The sequence below is a fragment of the Rhyacophila brunnea genome, unplaced genomic scaffold (genome assembly GCF_057557595.1).
Source record: "Rhyacophila brunnea isolate RB1 unplaced genomic scaffold, BYU_Rbru_1.0 scaffold_22, whole genome shotgun sequence".
Taxonomy (NCBI): Eukaryota; Metazoa; Arthropoda; class Insecta; order Trichoptera; family Rhyacophilidae; genus Rhyacophila; species Rhyacophila brunnea.
The window spans coordinates 22,926,716-22,948,258 of record NW_028232882.1 but is presented as its reverse complement, the minus strand read 5'-3'; the positions used below and the strand labels follow the sequence as shown (position 1 = coordinate 22,948,258).

The following is a 21,543-nucleotide window of genomic DNA, read 5'->3' as shown; positions in this document are numbered from 1 at the left end:
TACAGCATAAAAGTATGATGCAGGCAGGCATTTTGTGTATAAATACCTGGACATACAATATCTGTACACAAACCCATCAATGTATGAAAATATTACACAACCATGTGATATTAAAATGGCGATATGTAGGTCTCTTTTTCTCAAATTCAGGGATACACATTGTATGCATGTTTGGTGCAATAATTTATTATGTTATATCTTAAACTCTATGTATATTTAAAGAAAAACTTAATGTTGTCTTAATTTGCGTATTATAACAGAGATCTTGAGTTATATTTAGGTATAAATTATTGTCAATTAGGTATGATTGAATACGAACTTGTTAAAAGTTTCTAAAGATGTCATTGTGTATTATAATATAACATAATATTTATATGAAATAAATGGCCTTAAACAATACTGTATGTTCCACCCAAAACTGCATTGTTTTTTTATTACGATGTAATATTTTGAAAAATCATTAAATATAGTTCAAAGATAAGAAAATATTTTTTTTGTTAGTGAGCAAATATGTAGATACAATATTCTGCGTTACCATTGACGAATTTTGTTACGGTGTGACGTATGCTGTTTGTAGCATCCATTGTTATTTTAGTACACGTTTAAACCGTATCTGTCTCGCTGTGACTGATATGAATTATAGTTTTTCAACAGTTACGTAAAATCAAACTTAGTAGGTACTTGAAATGAAACTCTTGAGTGAATCTGATTTTGTTTTTTTTTTATTATTAATATTGAATCAGTTAGGAAAATTTTAGAGAATGAATATTATACTGTTTGCGAATAATAATATTATGTATCATTTATGTACACATTTTTTACTACATACATATTACTTGTCAGCCAAATGCTGTGAATATGCCTAATAATTTTTTGTTAAATTTACTTTAAATTTATGGTTATTTATTTTTGTCAGTTTTTGAAATTTAATAAATTAAAAAAAATACAAACGGATTTTTATTATTTTTACCCTTAGTGTATGCCCTTCTACTATGGCAGTCTTTTTAGTGAACTTGGAATCCGCATCAGTGTGGTGGGTCTGTATTCAACCAACTTGGAGTCACATGGAGTCAATGCTGTATTCTGTGAGAACCAAATGTTGTTTGTTCAACGAGTGCATGCTACCTGTACTACTGTATGGCTGTGAGACATGACATCTTATCATGCTTCAAAGGTCCTAGACTTTTGAGCTTCGAGAATCGATGTCTCCGCCGAATCTTAGGGGGTACATTGGTACGACAATGTTAGAAACACTAAAGTTTGTGAATGGACACGGCAGCCGTCTGTGATTAAAGTAATCACGAAGAGACGCTTCAAGTGGTTGGGTCCGGATGAGAGTTCGACACTCCGTATCCTTGTGACACAAACTCAAGGATTTCGTCGCCGTGACCACCATACCTCACCCTGCAGAAGTGCTACAGAAGCGATCTATCATCATACATTATGTATTTTGCCAAAAAGCGAAAAATAGTTCTAAATGATATTCACTGAATAACTCTTATTGATGCATTTTTGGGATGATACCAAACTTATTTGGTGCATAGTGTACTTTTGTTACATGTATAAAGCCACGTCCAAACGCATGTAATGTAACGCGAATTTGTTGTATGGACGTAGCTACGATCCTTACATGTAATGCTAGTAGCAATGTTCGCGCTATCCATCGGTTGTCGGCTTTTAACACAAACACAATGGTGCTCGCAGTGCTCGAGAACTCGAACAACAACAGGATTCGCGTCGAGATCGTGTGCCATCCATACAATTCACGTTACATTACACGCGCCTGGACCCGCCATAAGGATAGATGTGGTAAGAAAACTTTGGTTTTAAACTGAAAACACCAATAATTGATATACCTACATTGTTTATAAACTTTATTTAATATTGTGAGCATCACAAAAATCATCACTTTTTCTAATACATTATTATAGATACACAATAATCTGTAACATAATATATTTGACTTAGATATACAAAATATATATATTTTTACACATGGACCTCCACAGGGAGGAGGTTTGTATCAACAGATTTACATTTTTACTAGAAATGGATGTTAGCCACTTGCTCAACCTACTAATTCCATTCTCTGACTCCGTAGACATATTGAAAAACAATAATGTGTATTTGCCAGACCCAGGATTCATACCATGGGTCCCACAACATTATACGACGACACGTTAGCCGCTCAGCCATTGTGGGCAGTAGTAATTATCCCGTATTAAAGATGTATGGCGTGACCAAAGGCATCATTACATATTATAATATTACCATTTTGTCATATGACTTCTTGCATTAAACTGACGTATGGTTTTTCTATAACTGCAAGTCTTCTAAATGATATAATGTAAAATTCACAGCAGGAACAACCTCATATTTTCTTATTCCCAATCTTTCATAACTCTGTCCCAATCGCTATCCGTGATGAACGGAGTGTCGATGGCTAGAATCATATGCTCACCGCAGTAGAGGCACTCTGAAGCGAGTATGCTGTCGATTTCGTTTCTGATCTGCTCTTTGGTGGTGAGTCCACCCAGGAAACCGTTGTTTGTCTCACTTGTGTGAAAGTGGGAGTTCAGCTGGCGGTTCAAGTCCGCCAGTTTGTTCTTCTTTGCAGGACCTGATATGGAAAGGGAGGATTAATATTTATACTGTTGTATTTTTTCTATATTAGAGTGTTTCCCAAAGTGGGTGGTAGAAGCCTCGGAAGCAATTGGAGGGTTGAATACGGGTCCATTAGAAGTAAAAAGAAAGCAGAATGTTTTGAGAAACTGTCGGTGAATGTTTCATATTATGTTGTGTAAATGTAATACATTTTCCATATAAACATACAAAATACAAGTTACACTGATATGCGCTCAGGTTCGCTAACAAGTTTTAATATTTGTAATTTTTATTCTACTTATGTTTTACTATCAATCTATCTATTTGTATTTAAAGAATCAATGACATTTAGCTACTTCAGAAGCTGCTTCTTGACGAATTTAAAAGCGGGTGAGTCAGTTAGTGCGATTGTGACGATGACACACAAAACTTTCCAATCGCTCAAAAGCCACAAGCCAGCGACTATTTTGACAGGACGTAGTTCGTTTTTTTTACCGGGAGGTCGCCACTATTAATTGCTCTACTGCGCAGACGCATATCGGCCCACACGCCAGCGTGTAGCATGTAAAGTTGACAGGCTTTTAACTTTTCTCGGTAGATTGTTTACAATCTGCATGTTAGATGACACTGGGCGAGTTTACAAGCAGATTGTAATTTCGCCAACAAGCAGCTTGTAAAGTAGTTCAATGTCATCGACCCATTATGGAAATCTTAGGTACTATGGTTGATTTTAATAAACAATTTTATAATGCTTAATTTAATCAGGGCATCTTATTTAAAACATCTTTCTTTACTGTGTTTCGTAAGTAGAATTAATATGGCTACATAAAAGAATGTAAATTTGCCACTGCATTTTTCCGTTCAATTAAAATAGGTTGATTTTCAGGGGAGGGGGTTGAGTAATTTTTTTCCGTAAAGGGTGTAATGCCATGAGAGGCGCTGGAAAATTTTATGATCGGTCTGTCATCTATTCATTTGATATCAATTTAGGGCGAAAGAAAGAGTAAGAACCCCTTTGGAATTAAGTGTTTAGTACGTGGCGGTTGAGTGGTAAATAACATACCTAACATTGGTTGCAGTTCAGCTAGCAAACAGTCGCTGTGAAACTTGTGACCGCAGGGGAACAAATAAAATGGCCGAAGCAGCAGTGTTATTTGACACAGCACGCAAACTTCAGCCACATTTATCACGGTGCAACGGTTTCGGAACGACTGTATCTCAGCACGCACCTAAATTAAAGAATACATCAACAATCACATAATATCTAATATACATCGCAACCAGAACTGTGGAATCCCTACATTTTTTAAAGGTTCATATTAAGGTTCCCCAAATTCTAACACACAAGTTCCAATATCAGTAACAAAATAATTATCGATTCCGGAGTTCAGTTGCCAACTCTCTAGATTGAAGTTTCTGAGGGTTTTCTAAACTAATGTAAACTGAATATTTACCTGATCAGCTGATTTTGTTGCATCCTCCATATCCTCACGCAAATCTTCCATTTTTTGATTGTACTCCTGAAAAATTAGTTAAAAAATTGCTTTCAATGACATGTAGATACAGTCTACCATCTTAATAGAATCTAATTTAACAACATGGGTGATTTTAACGTTTAATTTCTATTTTTCATAATTTTTTCAATATACTGATCCTATGGCACTACACATAATAGTACCTACATATCAATATACCAATGTAAATTTTCAAAATGTTTATAATTAATCATAGTGTTTTTTTGCCAAAATGACACTTATAAACTGCTCTATGCATTGCAGCTATAAGTCAGCTTATACGATAATCAGATAATTAAGAACTATAAACTAATGATCCACGGTTGTCACTGCTGAAGACGAAACATTAAACTGAAGTGACAGTCGTTGTCAAATAATAACATTTTGTAAACAGAAATAGTAAATATAGTTCGGACAAGGCTGGTTTGCATCGAGTATCCGATTATTTAGGCAAACACCAACCAAATATAATGAATAATTTGAAAGTGATTAATCGATTGAGAATTTTGTGAATAATATATGGCTGTACATTAGTCACGAAAAATATGCATTAAATTTGATTTATTTTCCAAGGTTTTTTTTGTAACAAAGTGTGTGAAAATGTCTGCCACGGAATCACCATCATGACACATAATGCGGCTTTAAACATCTGATGAATCTGACACATGGTCGGACAAACGACTCGCGGAGTACTATTTTAATTGTAAATCGACCTGGCATGTGCAATAATTTATATGTAGCTATCGAATCTCAAAATATGTTAAAGTATGCCCTTTAAATGAATACAGAGAGTGTTGCCATTTCGATAATAAATAAAAATCCTCGGAAAACTTTATTCGCAGTGCGTGCATTAACAATTAAAGTACTGTAACTATTTAATTTATATATTTTAATCATTGTATGTCAATTAAAAATTATTTTAACAATTTACAGAAAATCATGTTGCCATTTTAGTCACTGTTCTACTAAGCCAGTTTCATCTATGCACTGCATCCTTAATAAGTTAGTTTTCTGTACATAACATCGACATTCTATGCATTAGCTCCTAAACTCCCACATTTTTTCCTATTTGTATCAAAAGTTTATGGATGCGTTCGCTCAAGTAATCATTATCATTGCAATTTGTTTTTCGTGTACCGCTGGACATAAGCCGCTCCTTGTGTCTTGCTGTCATCTAAAAAGCCTGCATACAAGATAGGTAGAAGGTAATGTTACATAGTAACCTGTAGTGAGTTGCAAATGGGCTCCTTGAAGTGATCAATGGTAACGAAGTCGGAGAAGTATGGCAGAATGTCTTCAATTTTGATGAGATCACATTGCTGCAAAAACTCCATCGCTTGCTTGAGTTCCATCTCGTCTTTATGTGACTCGACTGTAAAAATGTCATACAATACATAATATTCTTATTGATATTTTTTTAAGATTTAAGAATGTCACATTCTTTGTTGCAGAGGTGAAGACTTCATACTACGCAATTATGTAAAGCCTACCTTCTTAAAAGAAATAAATTGTTATTAGCGGAATAATAATTTATCTATCTGTCTGTCTATAATGCATGAAAGAAAACATGTGTAAATGTGTAGGAGAGAGCGAGACAGGAAGAAGACATATAAAAGGGGTAAGGTGAGAGAAAACAAACATGTAAGTATAAAGTTAATTCAAAATTGGAAAAATAAACTGACTCAAATAAAGGAATTGTTTATAATAATTGAGTCGTGAAAGAAAACACATGATAGGATACTCTCATAATAGTTTGACAGGTGGTGCAGACGTAGCAAAGTTATAGCCCCTTTAGCCCTATGGTAAATCCGGTCCTGTTAATAGACCACATTCTGAAGCCTACCTCCTTCCAAAATTCAATCTACACCACTGCTTTATTGAATATACATAATTTAAAACAACCTTAAAGACATAACATTTAGCAGTGGCGAAGGGTGACTTTTGGAAAGAGGTAGGCTGCGGAGAAACCACACTCGTCAGATATATTTACTGGAAATAAGAAGATAATCCAACATTACTACTTATGAATAGGTACACAAAAATCAATGAAATTTCAAAAGTTCACTGATGGTAATCAAATTAAGCAATTAGTTTGAATTATGTATTCTCTTCAACATTTATAAACGCAAGATACGCTTAAAATATTTTGTCATCTTTGAAAAAATCCGTTGTTGTGTATCTGTTACAAAACAATTTATAATTTAACCCGTAAAACTAGACATTTTAAAATACTTCTATATTTAAAACACAGACTTAGGTACAACAATTTCAACTGACATAACTGACTGAATAAATTATCATAGTCTATGAATGAACTAACTGATAAATAAAAATCACGAGATAAATTATTTTATATTTTTAACAATCAATATTTATTTTATATTATGTGATTGAATCTCATAGAAATAATTTTTTTAAATTATCTTATTAATTATTTTGAATAGATGTGCACTTACGTAATAATAATATGTAAGTGCTCCTTAAATAGCTTACCGATTTGTATGGGCCGCCACAGACGTCTTGAAATTACGAATCACGTGAACATAATCCATAATGTGAACCGCGAAACGAGATGTCGCTTATTTTTTTAAACTTTCGAGAGATGCCATAAATAGTGCTTATTGAAATAGGGGAAAAGACTGTAAAATTATTATGACAATTATAGGATAGATGTCCTTGGAAATATTGAATATTATATTATTATGTGATTATTATTTAATATGTCAATATTAAATTAAAAAATATTTTTCTTAAGAAGGTAGGCTTTAAATAATTGCCTAGTATGGAGTCTTCGCCACTGCCATTTAGAGATGGCCAAGGATCACAACCTGCTGTTGTATGATTTAATTTATGTACTACGACAGTACAAAATTCGATAAACATTAAATAATAATTGTAAGGATACCTACCAATTTTGAGCCACAGTTTCTTTCTTAATTTCGCATCCTCCGGCATATCAGCGACTTTTTTGGCCAACTCCACATCATCGGTGAGAGCTAGTTCGATTGCAGACTCCCAAAGACCCAACATGGAAGATAGCTGGACACACGCTTTAGTCAGATTCTTTTCCCTGCACAGTCTGAAAATTGGAAACACTTCAGTGTCGCAGAAATCAAAATAAAAAGGAGAATTGTGCTAAGTTATAAATGTTGCTATGGTCTAATAGCGCCTGTACACCTGCATAGATTTACTAGCAGCAATAATGAGTATTTTAAACTATCGTGACAATAACTGTTTACAAGTAAAAGTGCTGACTGTCACTCCAATTCATTCGTTAACCTTTCTTACGCGGCAACTGACTTTAGTCAGCCTATACGCGCGAGTCATCCGCGCGTCAGCTGACTAAAGTCACTTCGATTTTCGTTTGCCTAGTACTGCTTTCGGCCAGGCGCGAAAAATTCGAATACAGGCGGACCTCGACTTTCAAACGTTTGACTTTCGCACATTTAAAAAAAATCGTTTTCATAAAACGTCGCGCTGTGGGGTAAAGATATCCCCCTCTCGCTCGCTCACAAGCAAGTGCATTTCTTGCATCACTTACATCCTGCTCACACCCGTCACTTTGCTTGTGAGCTAGCTAGGATAGGTTTAGTGAGTGAGAAACAGAAAAACTGCAGTGTTGATGCGAACAAAAAAAAATCAAGGACTCATAACTTCACACGATCGAGACAAAGATGGAGATTATTAGACATCCTGATAGCGGTGAATCTTTTGCATCAATCGGTCGTTCGTATGATACAAACAGGTCTACGATATGTTGTGATAATTGTGGAAATATATCTTTAAAGATTGATTCCAAAAGACACGGCATAGTTATGCATGAAATGGAAAAATCTTTGCCATCATGGATGGTTGACCAACATCAAAAAGATGTCCCTCTGAGTATTACAATTATTCAAGCGAAGGCTCTTAGTTTGCACAAAGATTGGAAGGCTAGATTAAAAGAAGATTCTAACACGATTTTTCAAGCAAGTAACGGTTGGTTTAACAATTTTAAAATGAGGTTTTCTTTTCATAATATTAAATTCACTGGAGAATCGGCTGATGCGGATAAAGATGCTGCAAAAGAATTTATTTCCTCATTATCCAAAATTATTGAAGATGGAGAATATTCCTCTAGCCATAATATTTAAGGTAGATGAGACAGGTTTATTTTGGAAAAAAATGCCTAGTCGTACATTCTTATCTAAGGAAGAATCAGTTGCCCCTGGGCATAAACCTTCTAAAAACCGATTGACATTGCTTCTTGGTGGAAACTTAGTTGGTTATTTAAAATTGATGCCAAAGTTAATTTATCATCCAGAAAATCCCAGAGCATTGAAAGGGAAAGCTAAAGAATTGCTTCCAGTCATTTGGTAATCACATAAAAAAGCCTGGGTTACTGCGTTAATATTTAAAGATTGGTTAACATTTCGAACATTAAGCAATATTTAAAAGTTAATAATTTACCATTTAAAATATTTTATTTAAAATAAGAAAAAGAAGACTGGCTAACAGTTAACTCTTGATAACTTTTTAAGGGAAACACCCGCAAACCCCACTTCAACATGTCTCTTAAACGCCTCTTAAACATCTTATATTTACTTGATAAATAAATATTTTAAAATACACACAATTAATTTTTTTTTTACTTCCCTCTACTTTCGAACATTTAACATTCGCACACACTTTCAGGAACCAATTATTTGCGAAAGTCGAGGTCCTCCTGTATTCATTTTATTTATTCAGAAATCATCCTTCTCCTGACATCTAGCCTAAACTTTTGTTCTATCTAATTTAAATAAATATTTTTCGGGAGCATTAAATATTGAAAAACGGTTGGTGCGTAAACTGTTAAATAGAATATTCGAAAGTTACATTGATCAAAGTGAATTTACAAAACATTTTTACAAAAGGAATGCTTTTGGAGATTGCATTCATTCCTCTATCTGCTAGTATAATATTATCCGCGAGTTAATAGTTTCGGAAAATAATTTGAACAAGGTGTAATTTAAATATAGGAGTCCACGATTTAATATTTCTCTTTGTTTATCGTTGATTAACATTTTTAAATACTATTTTTTGGTTATACTATTATGTAAAACGGACAATTTTTTTTTATTTACCCCAGTTATCAGTCATTTATAAAGAAAAGATACGTTAAGTGAATTGAATTAAGTGAATAAACATTTTCACACAATCGAAAAAAATTTAAAACAGTTTTTGTGATAGCTATGTATATTTTGCGTGTTCGATTTTTTGGTGATTATTTTAAAATGGATATCCCTGCTAATTTGTATGATGAAATGGGAGAGGCAATTCATGATCCTGAATATGCCGGATATAATTGCTCCCACTAATTAACGACAACATCCTCGCAGAGTCTGTCATGTTTGTGCAAATTCAAAACATAAACCAAAAACTAAAAAGTATTCAAGATATAATGTGTTCCGAGTGCAATGTGCAGTTATGCGTATACCCGTGTTTTAGACAATATCATGAAAAGCTTAATTATTGAAATTTTGAAGTGCTAAAAAAATATTATTACGTATAACATTGGTGTTGATTTTATGTGTTCTGTTTAATGTAGGTATAGCGTCACGATTAATTATCAAAACAAACTAATAATTTGAATTTAAAAGTGGGGTGTAAATAAATATTTGTCGAAATTTATTAAGTGGTTTGGGTAGCTGGTAGACTACAAGAATACTGAACTGTTTATCATCTGTCGTCGACGCATTTGTCCAGCGCCGATATGTCACTGTCATGGCGGCACTCGAGTAAAAAATATTAGGTTTGGTCATAAACATTTTTGAACTTGACACTGAATTTTTACGACTCTATTTGTGTATGTTTGACTGACATTTATTACGATTTATTGATGCATGAAATCAGAACGCGCACTGTTGTATTAAGCCGGGATTCGTAATGCTTTGAAAGGGTTAAGAGTGAGCGAGTCGCGATGTTGTCATTTTATCGTACTATTTCGTACTATTTGACTGGTAGTGAAAATCGGTCAACCTGAAAATCGAATAAATTCTATTGTGGCATGAAAATTCAGAAGCTTCCAAACTTTTTTGATTCATGTATGCAATCTTGCCAACTGCATGATAATATACATTTCGAGTAAATACCCACATATTCACATAATATATGCATTTACTATATCATGTTTTGATATTTTAAGGAAAAACTTAGCGGAAACCTACCTCAATGCGTAATGTTTATCATAATTAATCATTGATTGGCCTTGTGAAGCCAAGTATCTCATGAGAGCTTCCGGATCGTACGTGGTGTACAGCGATACCAGATAATTATGAATAGCCTGATCGTTGCAGTCCATCGATTTAACACAAAATTCCAAATAGCGAACCATCTCTTTGACGTGCGCATTGTCTGGGTCGCACGAAATCAACGCCGGCAACAATTTCGACGGATTCAATTTCTTCCCTTGCTCAATCAGCGCCGTGACGGTCGGCTGAGGTATCTCCTGCATCAAAATGGGAGTAAACTGATAAAAGAGATCGCGTTTGCCCTGCTCTTTGAGAACGGCCAGTGCCTGCATGTAACTCTTCTTGTAAATATTCTGGCGAATCACATTTTCGAAATCTTTATTGATCACCGTCAGCTGGATTAGGTTTTCTTTGTCGCCGTGAGAAGCCATCAGATCGTATATGACGGACTTATTTCTTTGGATGCACTCGCTGACTTTTGGTAATTTCAAAAACAGTTTAAACTCTGCTTGCAACATTTCGTATCTTGTTGAAACTGCGTTTTCTTTAATCTTCAACTCATTGATTTGCCATAGATATAATTCTATAATCCAGATGACGAGCATTGTAATTTGTATTTGATCCTGCTTGCCTTGTGTTTCCAGTTTTCTCTCCAAGTATACTTTGAGAGCATCAATTTTCTCCGATTCCAAAAATTTCAAACAGATACTTTCGAAGGTGGATTGGGTATCAGCGAATATCCTAGCGCTGACTTCATACTCACCTTTATTGAAGAGCATTTCCGCTTGTTTCACGTTAATTATATCAATATGAGCAGGATTATTTTCGCAGTATTTCTTTGCGAGACTGAATTCATTCTTATCTGCGTATATTTGCCAAACGTTTCGTTCCTCTTTGCTTACTTTATACCTGAACACGGCTTTGTCTGTGATAACCCATGCAGTATTCTTAATAGGATCTTTTACTATGTTTATAAGCTTTCCGAATGAATCGAAATATTCTTCATAGACCAGCTGTTCATTTAACAGGCTGACAGCTTTCACGTGATCCTCATACAACAGTAATGTGTGAAATTCTGTTAAAACAAATGCCAACGGTGTATCCATTTTTTCCACTTCCACTTTTTTCTTAATTTCTTGGGTAGCTGGTTTTGTTGGGTTTGCTAGGTTCATTGGTTGTGCTGGGTTTGCTGGGTTCGTTGGTTTTGGTGGGTTTGTTGGCTCGGGGATTTTTTTGATAGGCGGTGGTCGTGAGAAAGGCGGGTAGGACAGCGGCGGGTGTTTTTTCGTATCTGATATATTAGAAATCTCTTGATAAGACGTTTGGAGCTGAAAATTTAAAAATATTCCTTGTTTAAAAGAACTGGTTATATGAGAAAAATAAATTTAAAAACAGAGCGTAAGGACTCCACACGATGACCAGTAAACACAGACCATATTGTGAAATTATCATAATAAACAATTCGTGAAGATTTGTTGTAATGGTGTGATTTTAATTATGATATGATTGCACTGCAGGTGCTACAAAAATGGCAGTTTCTATTTTCAAAAAATATGGAGAAGTCAACAAAAATGCATAATTTCTTTCATATATGTATATCTTCTAAACAAAGTATTGTATACTGTCGTTTTTTTTGCAAAAATGTTTATTTGCTTATTTGTTATTTGCTCCATGTGACTGCTTGAATTAAAATAAAATATGTATCTAATGAAAATTAGTACAAAATCAAAACGACTCGATGAGCATTCGCATTACAGTGCATGTACCTGTTATGCGATCATTACATTGCAATAGTTCAGCATAGAAAACTGAACAAAATGTAAAATTACTGCCATTTGAATATACACAATTAATACGGTAGCGATCATCGCATAAGTAAAATCGACATTTATATTTTTTTGTCCATTTATTTGAATATAATTTGAAAGTGTTGAAATAAAAATTGGAAAGAAATAACCTAGAAGCAAAAATAAGTTTCGGTTATCATTTACTGTCAGTACTGTCAAAATATCATTATATTCCAATTCACAATTTATGGAAACATTCAGCAGATCACCTCATTAATTTTTGAAGTAACTTCAATTTGTAATTCAACAGGAAACCTCGTATTTATACATTTGACATTGCCAAATTTGGTAAGAGAATAAAAAAAACCTCACATTTCCGTGATATACACCAAGCTCCGTCAGCCAGCCAAACTGCGTGGGGATTTTCTTAGTCTTGTCGAAGAAGAACTGTAATTTGGAGTAATTCAAGGAGGTGGATGCCTCCCCGAAGGGCGTCTCCGGTTTGTTCAGATACGTGTTGAATATGGATTGCAGGAGCGGCCGTTCTTCCAAGTTTGTCACGCCGTTAAACTGATACAGACGCTTTGGTGTAGCCACAAATATAAAATATTTATTAGTGTTGGCGACTCGGTGGAATTCAATGCCGGTTATTGGGATTTGTTCACCCTTTCCGACATCGAAAACCTAAAAATAAAAAAAACCGTCACGTCAAAATCCTTCATGGTTTTCACTACCATAATATAAGGAATAATAAATAGCAATTTATATTTGAGTTATAATATGTAAAACCAATGACAGCAATCAGGCGGTACACACAGAAAATCAATTCAACATCAACTCCTTAGCTCAATAATTTGTTAATTGTATGTGTGCCGTCCTAACATAACATAATAGTGCCTTTACACGTGCATGGATTTACTTGCTCCAATAGTGTGTTAATTAAATATCGCGATAATAACTGTTGACACATAAAAGTGCTGATTGTCTCACCAATCTCATTTTTCAAACGTAAGCGAGACCCGTTGTTGTCTTTTTATGGTGCTATTTGATAAGCTGTGAAAATTGATAAACTTATCTTTTTCGGCAGGTTTTCCACTGTAGTTCTAGATGCACGTGTGTTTTTTTAAATAAACAGTTTATGAGAGTGATAGATGTTCCAATTGAATCGAAATAGATCATTCGATTTTATTTCAGGATTAAATCAGACAGAATGTAGGTATGTTGGTACATAATCAATGACACGTAATCATATGTTTATAATAAAATAATAATGTAAGTACCGAAAGAATTCTGAATGATCTAAAAGTAGGTAGGTACTCGTTATTACCCCATTTACACGTGCTTGGATTTACTGCTGACAGTACGTATTGTTGCAGTCATAACAAGAAAATACATGTGTAAACACGTATTATCGTGCAAGTTGCAAGATTGCGTGCATGGATCAAAAAAGTTCAGAAGCCTCTGAATTTTCACACGATAATTTCAACCATTTTTGATATTTACCAATTTTTACAACCAGTCCAATAGCACAATAAGATGACAACGCGAAGAACGAGATTGGCGAGACACATTGACAAAACGACATGTAAATTTGCCAGATCCAGGATTCGAATACAGAAACCCAAGACTATTAGCAGAGACGTTACCACTAGACCTTCGCGAGCGCTGGCCTTAATATAATATTCTAACCTAGAAAGTAATGGAGTTGATCGGACAAATATTGGCGATATCGCGATATAATATGAGTATAATTCCACATACTAATATTCATGCACGGTATATTGTCATTGTAATCTGTCGAAGATATTTTACATAATGATGACTTGCAAAGAAAACAAAAAAGGTTCAGCAGACGCTTTTACGTATTACGGGTTAATTGGGATATGTAGCTTTCAGTGGCGTACGGTGATTTTTGAGACCAGGCAAGCTCCTCATTATAAGTGGTTTTACTTATCAAATCAGTCATATCTGAATATCTATATAATAATGGGGAATTTATGTTGAAGGTATGTATTTTGTAAAATAACATTATTTATTATTATTTAATTAGATATAAATGTTAGAAAAACTATTGAATTTGTAAACAAAAAAGTAAAATTATTCTATAAATATATTGAATGAATAAAATAAATATTTATGTGCGTAGCACGCTATATATACTATGGCCGGGTGAAGCGCAGAAACAAATTGTACGTGAATATAATTTTGTAATAAGATGGCAAAACAATATGATGTCAGTTTTTTTGGCAAATTGAGTTATATTATATAACTGCAGACTCGTCTCAGTGAGATCCACAAGATATCAAAATATGGTATGTCTAGGTCTTATAAGTTAGGAGAAATAAGCTGTGTCAATATGTTATATGTCCATTGTTTGAATATCTTTCGAAGTTTAAAATTGCTCTCCTGATCAATTTAGAAAAACGGACATATCGTGTTTTGCCATCTTACTACAGAATCATGCATGGATGGAAAGGTGCATGTTGGGCGTAACGCAGAAAGATCACAAAAGAAACCAATGGATAAGGAAGCAGACAAGAGTACGCGATGTGATAGAGGTCGCTAAGATGAAATGGTAATGGGCTGGGCATGTCGCTCGGTGAGTGGACAACTGCTGGAACAATGCCATCGTACAGTGGTACACAAGGGCTAGTAAACGTCCACAAGCATGCCTTAAAACCTGCTCGATAGACGAGCTCATAAAGTCCGGTGGATGTGCATGGCAGCGAAGAACTAGGGTGGATGAAACTAGAAAAGGTTTTCAATCAGCAGATGATCGACCCCGGTGGATGATTATGATGATTATTCATGCACGCAACTCTCCAACGTGTGGGGAACAAATCTTGTCCAGAGAATTACGCATTCAGATTAATGCAAAGCGTGCTCAAATGCTGTACTGTAGAAGGCAGTGGCCATGAACACTCGCGCATCAGTATCCGTAGAATTTCAAGCAGGTGCGTCAGGCGGATGATTGTGTTAACTCTACGGATTTTATTCATGACACAACAATGCAATGATTACAATTTATATAACCTTTTCTATGCATCACTATATTACTATGGCAGTATCTGACAGGCTGTAGATTTTTAACAACACACGTTGAATGTAGAGCCTCTTACTACAATCGCTGTAATACTGATAATTTGTGATTTAATATTTCATAATTATTAAAACAGATGTCACTGTGTGTTTAATTTTTTAGATTATGTAAATCAATCAACAGTGGCTAGTAATTTGAGCTTAAAGTTGGACCAGATAATTTGCGAAGTGTATATGTGCGGCCAGTTGATCACGGCCTCATAGAGCGAGATAACTCGCTGAAGGCATAGAACCGGTTAATATAATGTTTTTTTCTATTAATATGACAAGTATAATATAATCATGATAGTATTTCCACGGTTTTAACAAAATTAACGTTCTTAATCTTATGGATATTTTATATTGATGGATGCGCTGCACTCAGCATCTATGAACCGTACGCCACTGGTAGCTTTAATATACAGACAGCATATTTATCCAGATTTATAATGATTTCGGAGTTAAGGGTTATATCGGAAAAAGCTGCAGAAGCAATAAAAATACAGTCCTAGAACAAAATCTCCAGAAATTCTAATAGATTTTCTCTTACCAATCCATCGACATCTCTGTTACCATATAAAGGCAGATAGTTTGGCAGCTTGAAAATAAATACATAATCACGATCAAATAAGGGATTAATTTTATTACTGTGGTATACAGGGATGCTTGGTTAGTAGCTTAATTCAATGGCATTGAGCGGAGCAGAGCCATTCCACATAAACCAGTGGTGAAGACCAGTGGCGGCCGGTGATTTTTTGGATTGTAATTTTTGAGGGTGCGCTGGAAACCTACCTTATTGAAAAATGAAATCAATTCGGCGTTATTTTTAATTTGACAAAACGTTATTGACATTTTGGAAATTACCTGTATATTTTATATTTGTAATAAAACATGTTGCGAGTTACTTAAATCTTTATTGGATTTGTTTTAAGAAACGATTGCATCTCTTATAGTAGATAAATACCTCTTACTTTCAACGTAAGCCATCTTATTCTATATAAGTACATTATCTTTAGCAATTTGTACACTGTATGAATAATGATTATTATGAAACTGCACTTTGTGAAATAGTATTAAAATTTATTAGCTTATCACTATAATTCATGAATTAATAATTTTCTATGCCTATTATAAATAACCGACATCATTTCGCATTTGGTAAAATAATAATTTTCCAGAAATGCGGTAGGTACCAAAATTATTTTTATCTTCATTGATTTAATTTGCAGTAAACATAAATCAAAATATCTTTCCGACATTCTATTATATTTCTTACCCATTTTAAATTTATAAAATAATGAATTCTATTGTATTTAGTTTAACAGGCATTTTACATAAGAGATTGCTAAATATGATACTAAACATAATTTGAGCGTGAAGTCGCGGCGTCTATAATAACAAACCATAATTCAAATCTGTAATTGCTCTCTACTCAGAACAATATGATGTCATTTTACCCGGTCGGCGCTCGATATTCTGGAACTTACGCATGGCGTAAATGATTAGCACGGTTTAAGTTGTTTTATAATGGCTTTAGTTAATACTAAGCTTTGGGTTCATTTTAAGTAAACAAAATTATTGCCGGAGCGCTAACGATTTCAGCGAGGATGACGTACACGGTGCATAGTGCCTGTATTATCGCCGATTGGGAATGTGGGCACATCGGTTTGTGGTTTGCATTACAATAAGTGAGCGATAATATTAAAAACCTATGAAGAAAAAATATGATTTACGATATTGAACGATGTTTCATAGCAATGCAAGCAGTGCGGTGCACTTGCATGATGTTAGACCAGCCGCCGCTGGTGAAGACTACTTTCGTTGGATGACGGTACGCAATGATTAAACCAAAAGAATAATACTAATGCATCGGTAAATGTACGACAATTCATTTTTCCAGCTTATACCCAAATTCATTTTCAGACTTTTGAGACTGTACCGTCACTTTCTGCAGTGTGGCACTACGACACAATAGTGTGTCATTTAATATTTCATGTTTGATCATATAATGTACACATTCACCATTGCGTATAGAGCGACACACTTGTTCTGTGGCTCATGTCTGGTTACTATGTACATACCGTATTTCAAAATAGTGTCAGTGTTTCTACATCCATCAAAGGGCGTCAATGTAGATATATTTACTATCAAAGTATGTATATTCTTTCACTGAAGATTGAAGAAATAACAAAGATGTCATCAAATTAAAAATTCATTCATGAAATTTGGATGTCTCTTAAATATTGTACATTATTTTTATTTTAGAATTACAAGAGGCACAAAAAAACTGGTGTAATATTCAAGAAATTGTATGATGTGGTTACAAATAATGTTGGCTTTGAAGACATTTACCAGATACATAGTGTACAGACTAGATAAAAAATATCGTCACTGTTCTGGCAGAAGACACTAATTCAAAAAAATTACATATTGAGCTAGTTATACCAAAATGTTCCTTATTTCAAACTTTACCGTCTGGAAACCTTCTTAATAAATAAACAATCTTTATTTTAAAGTGATCGTTTTTACGATTACTTAACAACTCACATGATAGACCATTTCAAACATTTTAACAACTTCAAAGTCAAATTACTCAAAACTAGTATTCTCCAGTTAGTGTGTTCTGCCAGAACAGAGACGATATCAGATGTAGTAGAATCTAAATGCTAAGTAGTCATACCCTACAGAGAAAACTGTTTGAATTTAAATTAAAAATAACTATTGAGACCTAATATTATTTATGTTTATACCTGTTTCCAGTACTGCTCAATTCCTCCCGATTGAAACATCTTCTCTCCATTCTGTGAAATCTCCGTCTCCAAAATGAGGCCCTTGGATGTACCCAACAGTATTGGGCCGGTTGTTGACTCAGATGTATTCTCAAAATTCCACCCCACCTGGGTGACTTCGTAATTTTTCGATTTTGTGACGGATTTTAGTTTATCCGACTTCCGGTGAATGTAGAGCAGTTCCGGATTGTAAGCCGGATCGCTCTGCTTCATTGTGAACGAGAGGATCACATGATAGCCCAGAGGATCCACAAACACACCGCTCAGTTTAGAATTGGCTTGAGTATATTTTGAAATAGATATTTCTGAAATAAAAGAGATTTTTATATTTTCAGATCAATAGATGTAAATATGGGCAGTATATGGGAAGATAGTAAAAGGTGTGCAGAAAAAGATGATTATTAGATATTCGCTTAAGAGCGTACTTCAGTGAAATGGCAAATAATTTTCAACAGTAGGTGTGACGAAATTTCTCACTAGTCACCAATCGGAGACCGACAGTCGAAGTGTCCGCACGTCGATTTGTTTTGATGAACGTTGGATGAAAATATTCTTAAATTTTGTAAAGATGACTAAAAAAACTTTACGTATGTACTTAAAAAAGAAAACATATCAATGAATATACTATTATTATTAGTAATATAACAATAAACATAACATTAAATGGACGCATGTTGGATTTTTATGACAAATTATATTTCGTTCGGCAAGCGTCATTTGCACAATCCGCGCATCGCCTACCCACGATCTTTTTAGACCATGCCTCAACTGAAGTATAGCCTTAACCTATTAGGGCTGTAAACAGTCCATGCTTTGAATCTAAGCACACATTGCAAAAACAACACATGATTTTGATCCAGCGCCAGAATTAAATCCCGTGATCCACGATTTAGAGACGGTTATTTCTACCTACTTTGCTGTATGATACATAGTATGAATGGATAGGACAGCACTATTTTGTTAAATGATATTTTAATAAATCAGGTATATCATAGTCATCAGTATATAGAAACATAGCATGACATCGAGATGTCGAGATTCTGGCTCAGTTTTTTCCGCTGATTAAGAATCTGCCGGGTGCCACTCTGGCATAGTTTAACTGAATTTAAAAACTAATCTATACCATCTGCAATTTGTATTCTCAGTTCAATGAAAAACTTACAAATGAACATTAAAAAACTAACTAACACCATAATAATATGTAATACGTATTCTTAATTCAACGAAAACAAATAAGTATGACTGAAAAGTGTCCATTATTTTGTTGGATCGCTCATAGCATATTAAAACTATTATGGTTTGGTTTAGGCAGGGTTTAATTGATTTTCACAAACTAAGCAATACCATCTGGAGTTTGTAGTCTTAGTTTAATGAAAGCAAATATGTATGCCTGACAAAAGTTTTGCGTGCACTATTTATGTCAGATCTGCACTTCTCATAAGCTGTGTGCATATCATGAAATGAAAAATTATAGGTTATATCAATGTTTACCATCATACGCAGTTGGGTTTTTCAGGTCGATCCTGAATAATTTGCTGTTGGCCATTGCTATCACCAGATAGCCACTGGCAACACCGACATGCGTGATGTCATCCGATGGATTAAAGTCTATCCTCTGTTTAGAGAATATTGGCACATCTTCTCTTAGCTGCATGTTCACATATCCTGAACTGGTCAATGGGGTCGGTTTTAGGGCACTGGATATGGGTTTGGTGCCCTGCGACGCCTGTTGATCGAACATCGAAGTCATGGTGCTGGATAAAATAATACAATTTACAGCAGTGGTGGCAACCTAAAAAATTGAACAAGAAATTTTCAATAATCACTCACAATGTTATATATTTATAATCTTTTTCAACTGATTCAGCATTACATATCGTCGGTCCCTATTAAAAAAGTCGGACCTGAAATTTTGTCATTTTCGGATTATTACGTAAAAGTAATTTAAACACTTTAAACATTTATACTACAATCACAGTTTTTTTTTTTGTTTGAAAAATTTCGAGATATTCAAGTTAAAAATGACGGATCTACCGAGAGTGTCCGAATAACAATGTCGGTTCTTACCAACTGACATTGTTGGCTGGGCGTGGGTGAGCAAGATGCGTCGGATCTGACAGTTGCTGCTATGTTCACCGGACAGACGGATGTTTTTATAAACGTTTAGAAAAGTTTCTATAACCCGTATTTTTATTCATTATGGCAAGCAATAGGTCACAAAGGATATTTGATGAAACATCTTTGATTACTCGTACTGAAAAATAGCATTTTGCAGATCCAACTTTTTTAATAGGGACCGACGATATTATGTCATTCATTTCGACTTGAAACACATGAGTCAAAGGCTGCCTGTAAGTCAGTCATACACCATCTTGTAAGCGGATGCGTCATGATTGATTCATGATGTAATGGTGAACAACTATAACATCTATTCAGTCAGCTTTTTTCATTGACGATCTGAAGACAGAAGCAAATCAAATAGATGCGGACTGTGGATCAGGTAGTGGCGACGACTTTATACTAAGCGGTTATCCCTACCTTCTACTTTATTAAAAAAACTATTTTTTAAATAAATTACATATTAACTAACTTATTAAAATGTATTATTTAAAGAACTGTCTACATAAATATTGTTATTGGATTGTAGTCTTGCCCATTTACAGTAGACGGTGTCATACAATAATATATTACTACAGCTCGAGCAAAGCAGGCTGTTGTAATTTCAAATATTTTACACGCATACAAAACATACATACATTTTGTAAACAAATACGCAGATGACGTCCTAGTGAGGCGGTTTTTATCTTTTTGAAATTTGATTTTTCTACTAAAATGTAATTTTGTATGTAAACTGTGGCACAGAGGATAGCTAGGTGGACAAATGAAACCGTGGGATTTGGCAATATTTCATTAGTTATCACTTAGGAACATAATATAACAGTACATAGGTATTTATTCAAAAATTATCAATGATTCGACTGGGTCATTTATTGCTCACCTTTTGTAAAGTTTTAGATTGTACACTTAACCATATTATTCAACTCATCTAGATTTAGTAGTTAAATTACCAATATAACGTTTTAAAATTCAATGTGCTATGGATACTACTATGGATGGTACTATGGGAAGTATAAATAAAATGAACGAATAATCATCCTTCACTCAAAGCACTATGACAGATAAACATTACTGAAATGTCAGAAATGAATTTCATTGCTGCCAACCAGTGTTACCATCTTTTTCAATGGTGAAAATTATAGTATTCCTGAAAAAACTATAGTACAGGAACATTTTTCGCTCGAATCCTTCAAAATTATAGTATTTTTGGTATATTTACCTAAAATTATAGTATTTTACATTTTTCGCGGATTCAAAATTATAGTATTGTACTAAAATTACAGTACGGTTGGCAACACTGCTGCCAACCAGTAAATTTTATTCGTTTACAAAAATATCTACGAGTAAAACCATGGCGATAATTATTCTGAAAATAATAATGATGAAAGGATTAACCTATCCATGTAATGACAAATTATGATGTTCTGATTTGATTAAATTT

At 34.3% G+C, this 21,543-nt stretch overlaps 1 protein-coding gene across 3 annotated transcripts; it reads right to left on the bottom strand.

The window, feature by feature from the left end:
- Positions 1-1,861: 1,861 nt before the first annotated feature.
- On the bottom strand, positions 1,862-21,180 carry dor (vacuolar protein sorting-associated protein 18 dor). Of its 3 annotated transcripts, XM_085949708.1 has the most exons (11): positions 20,983-21,180; positions 19,476-19,776; positions 17,946-18,289; positions 15,746-15,793; positions 12,490-12,801; positions 10,307-11,658; positions 7,028-7,197; positions 5,342-5,490; positions 4,059-4,124; positions 3,668-3,833; positions 1,862-2,620 (listed from the first exon to the last, which is right to left on the bottom strand). In XM_085949708.1, exons 2-11 carry the CDS (start codon positions 19,732-19,734, stop codon positions 2,382-2,384), a joined length of 3,105 nt encoding a protein of 1,034 aa, XP_085805834.1. In that variant the 5' UTR covers positions 19,735-19,776; positions 20,983-21,180; the 3' UTR covers positions 1,862-2,381. The 3 variants fall into 3 exon arrangements, with proteins under 3 accessions (XP_085805834.1, XP_085805835.1, XP_085805836.1); XM_085949709.1 differs by lacking the exon at positions 15,746-15,793; XM_085949710.1 differs by lacking the exon at positions 15,746-15,793 and having other exon boundaries at positions 12,490-12,699.
- Positions 21,181-21,543: the final 363 nt, after the last annotated feature.